Consider the following 8,905-nt stretch of genomic DNA (forward strand, 5'->3'; position numbering starts at 1 on the left):
TATGTAAAGAGAGAAATTGAAAAAATATCTATAATGCCACTAGAATCCAAAACTTGGTCTAGATTGCTCATTTTGGCAGTCAACTTATCCGTCCAAGTAAAGGAGTATACCCTAAGAGGAATGTAACAAAATCCACATCTCTAATTAAATCATTAACAATGTTGGTTTGATTATTGTAAAACACCGACCAATATCATTCTGCATAAACTGACACTTCATTAAAATAAACTAAAAGCTCCAGTTCACCATGCCAACATGTAACTAAACCTACAATATAAGACCAAGACATCTCCTTTAACCCTAAATTTAGCAAGAATAAGCCAAAAAGATCTGAAAAATAAGTAGTAGTAGGAACTCATACTTCTTCCACCACTACAAAATAATCATAAGAGACCAATCTATGATCACAACAAAGCTCTTTAACCCAAGTTTTTTTGCCCATCTTCCTAACTCATGAATATTTATGGAAAGGAGGTTCATTTAACATTATCATTATCTCTAAATTCGTTTATCATTCTCTACATATCTTTTTCACAAGCTTTCATATGATACCCCATTGCACGTCAAACTCCAATCATAAGAGTAAGCTTATCAAGTAACAAAAACCCATCAAGAGGCCCTCTCGAGCTAGAAAACGATCCATGTGTACCATATTTGGAATCAACAACCAAATTTGGATTTATTATAGAAATAACATCTTTTTTTTGGAACTCATCAATGTTGGATCATGATGAATATTCAAACATAACAAAACACAAGCAACAAAAGCATACAAATAAAAACATAATGATTGAACCATGGATTTTTTATTCGTCGGTTAATAGCAACAAATTGCCTACAAGAAGGAAAAATAACACCTTAGAGAAGTCAAGAAGATCAAGAACTCAAATTATATTTCATCTAATGTAATCACATCCCTTGGCTTCAAGCAAACCAAATCCTCCTTATTTTCGCCCTGGTTAAGAAAAATCGACAAAATCCTTTAGGGTCTTCTTTCTTTCCATCAAACTAGAGAGAGGAGAGGCGAGATATGATTTTTATAGTTTTTTTTTTCATAAGGGGACTTAATTGTTCTTTCAACCCTTATATAAGGCACAAACAGTAGGATCCTTTCTTAGCCTCCAAGTTTGATCAATGTATGATAAAACTACCATAATATAAAACTTGTAAGCTTTACTTCAAAATTTTTCCCTTTTACTTAATTTCTAGTTTTTCACTGATTATCAATAAATAACAAAAATGAGCCCTTATTTAGTTATTCTTTCTTTTACAAGGTTAACCTAAGTGTGTTACCTAAAAGGCCAATTTATTTAAAAGTTTCATTATGTTTGTTATGTTAGTGAGTATATCTCCAACAATCAACATTACTCACATCATCTTGAGCTACTGTTGGAGTTGAGTTGTAGGACCAAACAACAACATGCCTCGAAACAGTTCCACCTGAGGAGTATACTTGATGTTGGACTCCAAGCCTTGGTTCTGGAGCTACTTAACTATTAAATACATTGTTATCCTTAGTGATATATGAAAAATTATCACGTAACTTATTGAATTATTTAGGGCATACTTATTATACCTATTTTTGAGGATGCTATGCAAGCCTTGAACTTGGTGTGGCGTAACATGTGGCATGAATGAGTCCTTGAGAAGTCTATTTATTCTCCCATTTGGATTTTCAATGATATAATGTTAACTATCCAGCTATCAAATATTAAGTTTAACATTGTTGACTTTAAAAATGCATTATGCACTATATATAACAAGTTGTTTGCATTTTGTAATTTCAAGTTACAATAACTATAAAGAAACACTAAGTTAATTTAAGTGGAGTTTTTATATAAATAACAAATAAGAGTATGTTAAAATTCTTGTATCAAACTTAAATAAGTTTTCTATACCATGGATGTATTTTACAACGAACTTTTAGGAGCTTAAACTTCCAATTTTGAAGGAAAAAAAATCTAAATTAAATAAAAAACTTTTTTAGAGTACAAACTTAAAACTTTTGTTATAGAACGAAAAACTCATGATCCAAAATCTATTTAAAGTAATGTTAAAAGAAAAATCTTATGCGTATCATAACAAAATTACCAAATTGCCCTTAAAAAACCACATATCTTTTATTCAAATGCTATTTTATGTAATTTTACATCTTTCAAATGTTTACAAGTTACAACCACTTTTTCCAAACACTTATATTTTTATAAGGCACAATGACTGATAATAGAATTTACCTCGTGTTTGTAACTTTGGTCAACCAAATATGATTTTTCTGGCTAAACATGAATTTTACAACGATCACGCACACATGATGTGTGTGTGTCTTCTTCATCTTCATCTATTTAAGAACATAAACACACACACACACATCTCATATGCACACACACATATTATATCTATGTTCTTGATATTCATATGTTCTTCATCTTCATCTATTCAAGAATATACACATGATGCTCAAACCCATAAACCTAAAACAAATCCGATGAATAACTCAAGAACTCAATCCCAAAAATCATTTGATGCTTAAGAATATATCAAACTGATCTTCATCTTGCATCTTGCTATCCACATTAAGAACACAATAAACTTGTTCTGGAACTCAATAACACAATGAGTACACATACATCCATCAAATTTGGAAACCAATTTCACATTTACAGAACTCAAGTCCCACCTCTCGTTTCTAAAACTTAAGAAATTGTCTCTGGAACTTAACAAAACACATGAACACACATATGTTTCTTGTTTTGAGTTCTTCAAACCCAAGAACATGACACATATATGAAAATTAATTGTATGGGTGTTTGTTTTAGACCTAACTTAAAATCGATTGTAATGATACATGTGTGTATGTGTTTTAGACCCACAAACACATATATGAATGTAGGTTTTTTCATGTTCTAGATACCTAAAAACGGAATCTTAAACACATGAACTTGTGAAAAATCTTGTGTTTAATTTTTAGAGTTCATCGACTTTGGTTGTTGGGCTTTTCATGTTCAAGAAATTCGGAAAGACTTCAAGAAACACATATATTTAAACATACACACACATACACATAAAAAGGATGAACATAAACACACTCTCATACAAGAACAACATATCAAAAACACTTCGTTGAAAAAAATCATATTCTACTGGAGAATATGATTGGAGGCTCATCAGAGCTACCATGGACACCATAAAACGTCTAAATCTACAATAACTGATCAAAATGGTATTTTTTTAATATATACACACACAAAATGACTAAATATGTACATATGGTAAATTTCATTAACCCGATATAAAAATTACAATTTCTAGCCATAATAAAAACTAGTTATTTTTGTTAAAACACCCCATGTATTTTGAAGATTTTCAATTTTCGTTAACATTAGTTTGGTTTAAAAATATTTAATTACTAATTTATAACCCGTGTGAACCACGGTTATAAAATTAAATAAATTATTAATTAAGAGATTTTTCATTTATATAAAATTATAATCGTTGGTTTAAATAAATATATGAAATTATATCACCTTATAATACATAATAATTTTATTTTATTTTTTATTTTAATATCATTAATTTAATGTAATTAGAGTGTAAAATTTAAAATTTAAAATTTAAAATTTGAAATGAAAAATCAATTATTAATTATTAATTTAATGTAATTAGAATAGAAAATTTAAAACTTAAAATTTATCATAAATAATTACAATATTAACAAATATCATATAATATTAATGAAGATTTCTAATATTATAATATTTATCAATAAAAGAATAAATTTATTGATTTATTAGAATTAAAATTAGAACAAAATATATAAATAACAAAAATAAACTTGAAATCAACAAAAATACCAAGGACTATTGAAGTTGAAGTTAATCCCCCAACAGTCATTCGTTTGCTTGGGATAACGTTATGCAAATTATCCAAATACACTCAGAGTCCTCGCTCCCCAAAACCCTTCTTCAATCTCCCTCTCTCCTTGCAGCGTCTGGGTTTATGGCGTAACAGGTAATCCTTCGAAACTCTAAGCTTTTTATTGCACAACAATGGCTTCCACTTTCTTCACTGCAAATTCATTAGACCTAAAACATCATCACAATCAAATCCCCTTCACCTTCACCTTCACCTTCAACTCGCCAAAACGAACAAAGAAATCGCCATTTTTCTACTGCAATTCCTCCAAATCACCACCTAAACCATCGATTCCAGACCTATCAGAAGACACCAAGAAGCAAAACCCTTCTTTAGCCGATCAACTCAAAACCTTATCCACAACAACCCTCTCAGACCCCCCACAAAAAACCACCCAATTGTTGACAAAACCTAAATCGATTTGGGTCAACCCGACGAAGCCTAGACCTTCTGTTCTTAACCTTCAAAGACAGAAAAAAACCTCTTATTCTTATAACCCCCAGATTAGAGACCTTAAACTGTTTTCTAAGAAGCTTAATGACTGTGAAAACTCCGAAGAAGCTTTCCTGAAAGTTCTTGAAGACATCCCACATCCACCCACTAGAGAAAACGCACTTTTGGTACTCAATAGCTTGAAACCATGGGAAAAGGCAATGTTTTTCTTCAGTTGGCTCAAAACCCAAGATTCATTCCCTATGGAAACCATATTCTACAATGTTACCATGAAATCTTTGCGATTCGGAAGGCAATTTCAGCTCATTGAAGATCTTGCTAACGAAATGATCAGTAACGGAGTTGCATTAGACAACATAACGTATTCAACCATCATTACATGCGCAAAAAGATCAAACCTTTTCGATAAAGCAGTCGAATGGTTTGAAAGAATGTACAAAACAGGACTAATGCCCGATGAAGTTACTTACTCAGCTGTTCTTGACGTCTATGCCAAGTTAGGTAAAGTTGAAGAAGTCATGAGTTTATACGAAAGAGGAAGAGCAAGCGGGTGGACCCCAGATGCAATCGCTTTTGCAGTTTTAGCAAAAATGTTTGGTGAAGCAGGTGATTACGATGGTATACGATACGTTCTTCAAGAAATGAAATCTCTAGATGTAAAACCAAACTTAGTTGTCTTCAACACATTATTAGAAGCAATGGGGAAGGCGGGAAAACCGGGATTAGCCCGGAGTTTATTCGAAGAGATGGTGGCTGCCGGAGTTTCACCGGACGCCAAAACCCTAACTTCATTGGTCAAGATTTACGGGAAAGCAAGGTGGGCCCGGGATGCATTAAATCTATGGCAAAGAATGAAATCAAACGGGTGGCCAATGGATTTCATTCTTTACAACACCTTATTAAGTATGTGTGCCGATCTTGGATTACAAGAAGAAGCCGAAAATTTGTTCGATGACATGAAACAATCGGTAAATTGCAAACCGGATAGTTGGAGTTACACCGCGATGCTTAACATATACGGAAGTGGTGGAAACGTTGAAAAAGCGATGAATTTATTCGAAGAAATGTCGCGAGAAAATGTCGCGATTAATGTCATGGGGTGTACTTGTTTGATTCAATGTTTGGGTAGGGCTAAAAAGATAGACGAATTGGTGACGGTTTTCGACACATCGGTCGCGCGTGGGGTCCGCCCTGATGATCGGTTATCCGGATGTTTGCTTTCGGTTGTGTCGTACTGTGAATCGGGTGAAGATTTGGATAAAGTTATCGCGTGTTTACAAAAATCCAACCCGCGATTGGTTTCTTTTGTGGATTCATTAGAATCGGAAGTCGGGATCGAAACTTTAAAGAATGAATTCAAAACAATCTTAAATGAAACCGAAGTTGAGGCGCGAAGACCGTTTTGCAATTGTTTGATTGACATTTGTAGAAAAAGAAACTTAATTGGGCGGGCCCACGAGTTACTTTACATGGGGACAATGTACGGGTTGTACCCGGGGTTACACACGAAGACACCCGAGGAATGGCGGTTGAATGTTCGGTCACTATCGGTGGGTGCGGCTCACACCGCGTTTGAAGAATGGGTGCGAACTTTGAGTGAAATGGTTAACCGTTATGAGCCGTTGCCCGAGTTGTTGTCGGCTAGTACGGGTGCGGGGACTCATAAGTATTCACAAGGGCTTGGGAACGCGTTTGAGTCACATGTGGCGAAGCTTTCGGCTCCTTTTAGGGCGAGTGATGAAAAACCGGGTGTTTTTTTCGCGAGTCGGGAGGATATTGTGTCATGGGTGCAATCGAAGGTGGTTTAGGGTTTATGGGTTATTGTTGGTTTAGGATTTGAATATGTTTTTATAGCTTTAGATACGGAGTTTATAATGATTCTTATTTGAAACGAGCTATATGTTGAAGGTTTTACTAGAATATGTTGTGCTACACGTGGGGTTAAATGCAAAAAGTATTGACATGTTTTTTTGATTGATTTGTTTCATTTCTTTCTTTTACAACATTGCAGTTTGAATATCTAACCAATTATGTCAATATCATTTGATGAAAAGCTAAGAGGATCATGTTTTGGATCTTCACAATAGGCTTGAAAGGCAAATTCTAGGTAGTTAAGGAACCAATAACATAAGATCATTAAGTTTGATAAAGTCTGTAGAAATAGTCTTTGGAGTTGTGTATGCATTTTGAAGTTGTAATAACTAGATAATTAACTCTTTGGCAAATTCTAGGTACCTAAGGAACCAATAAATAAAGTAACTAAAAGATGTATATTTTTATGTAACTCATAAATTTGAAACATGACACTTAAATTCTATCACATATAATACTATTTTCGTGCAAGGAGACGACTTCAAAAAGCTTCAATATATGCTACCCATCAAAAGAGGATATAGTCTTAGGCTTGGAGGAGTGGTGCCAACAACACCGAACTCCACATTCTCCCAAACACACACCCACATCACCCGTAGGCTTGCCAAGAGGAGAGAGATTCAACAAGGTTTTACCGAGTTACACAGAAAATCTTGACGTGCCGAATTGATAGGGCGATGTTCCATTCATTGTCGAGCTCAATGTCACCCTCCACCTCCCTTATATTTAGGCGTCATTTATCGCAAATTTTAAAGGTATGATTTTTTACTAGCGTAAAGTTAGAAAAAAAAAACATTAAGAACATAAAAGTAGAATTGAGTTTTAAGCCTATCAATCCAATTCATTTTATATTTTCTTTGTGTGTTTGTAATTGCTTATTTAAAACAATTTTTGTTTTAATTTTATTTTATATAAGTGTTTATTATTTTATCCGATATAAAAAATAAAGTTTTTGAAAAAACATATCATAATTAGTTTTTCTAATACCAAAACGTAATAATTTGATAAGTTTTTAGTGTTTGGTAAATTTTGATTACACATGTAAAATGAACAAAAATGACATCTTATATTTTTACAATTTCTTTAAATTAAGGGTAAAAGTGGAATTTAGCTTCTGTCATTAATAAATAGTTCTAATAAATTAAGGGGTGTTCGAGATTTCATCTAAAAACTCATTTTTATAATATTAACTTGTTGAAAAGTCAGTAAGTTAAAAAAATGTTTGGATATGTACGAAAGACTTTTAAAACGAATTTTGGTTTAGCCTTTGAAAATGAGTTTCGAAGAAGTTACAATTTGTGACTTCTTGAAATGACTTATGACTTAGGCTGAAAAGAGTGGGACTCGCGACCCCACTTGTTAGGCCCGCTATCCATGGTGGAACACTGCCCCTTAGTGCTCGCTAGGGGGTCGCTACCTCGGATTCGTTGCAACCTTGGCGACAAGAGAGAGAAACCTTTTGTTCAATGTGATTGGTGGAAGACGAATTCGTGAGAGGAAAGAGAAATTTGAGAAAGAAAATAATGATTTTGATTGACTCTTTTCTTTTTTGTGGTTTTTTTTAGAAAAAACCAAAGGATTATGATCGACTCTTTTTCATTTGATTTTTTTTTTCTAAAATCCAAGTGTATATGAAGCTTAGATGACAAGTAAAAATGTGATGTGACAAAGTGCTGAACATGTTACGGTCTTATTTGAAGAAAAAACAAACAAAAATCAATAAGTTAGCTAAATACTTTTTAACTTATTGATTTATTGATTTTTACCACTAAAAAACTAATCCAAACACTTTAAAATCTCTTTTTCCCACATTGATAAGTCAATAAGTCATTTTTAACTTTAAAATAAAACCTCAAACACCCTCTAAATCAAAACAACTTATTACCAATACTATAACGAAATGGTTATTACCAGCACCACACCACACCATACCAGAATATGGAATTTTTTTTTTCCGTAACCCAAAAACTTGAAAGTGCTTATTACAGGTCTGAAATTGGATTAAACTAACAAACAATTTAAATAAACAATCTTAAACACTCCTTACTCCCGTTACAAATCCATAAGAACGATCAGGGACGAATCTTCATTAGGACGGGGGTGTGGCCCCCCTGTTTTTTTAGAACTAGTCCCTTTACTTTTAAAATTTTTACATACTAAACCTTAAACTAAAAAAATTGACTGGTCGTTCTAATTTAATGTGAATAAGCTTGATCCATTTAGTAGCATCAATTATGACCATTAAAAAGCCGCTATCAATAAAGCTAAAAGTGACTTAAAAAAGTAATAAAGTTTTAAAATATATAAAAAAACTAAATTGTGGTTTTTTTTTAGTACAAAACACCATTGAAGTATACAATTTGTATACAGAATATTAAAGAAATACACATTTGTTTAAATAAAACCTTATAATAACCGGTTATCTCAGGTAAATAGAAAAATGATTTAAAAGGGTAATAAAATTTTCAAAAAGCTCAAAAAAAATACCATCATTGTTTTTTATTACAAATACCATTGAAGTTTAAAATATAAACATTAAAAACATCCTATTTAATTAAATTATCATTTTAATTAATTTTAATGAGTTAAAAGCTATAAGCTTATAAATAACTAAACAAATATACCTATTGAATCGAGTAAATTTGATAAAAACGTGAGGCCTATATAA

General features: G+C 32.5%; 1 protein-coding gene across 1 annotated transcript; it reads left to right on the forward strand.

The window, feature by feature from the left end:
* Window positions 1-3,868: 3,868 nt before the first annotated feature.
* Window positions 3,869-6,339, forward strand: LOC145004389 (pentatricopeptide (PPR) repeat-containing protein). The gene has a single exon (XM_078963299.1). The coding sequence runs from the start codon at window positions 4,047-4,049 to the stop codon at window positions 6,171-6,173; it is 2,127 nt and encodes a 708-aa protein (XP_078819425.1). The 5' UTR covers window positions 3,869-4,046; the 3' UTR covers window positions 6,174-6,339.
* Window positions 6,340-8,905: the final 2,566 nt, after the last annotated feature.

The sequence above is a fragment of the Lactuca saligna genome, chromosome 7 (genome assembly GCF_052625555.1).
Source record: "Lactuca saligna cultivar CGN05327 chromosome 7, ASM5262555v1, whole genome shotgun sequence".
Lineage (NCBI taxonomy): Eukaryota > Viridiplantae > Streptophyta > Magnoliopsida > Asterales > Asteraceae > Lactuca > Lactuca saligna.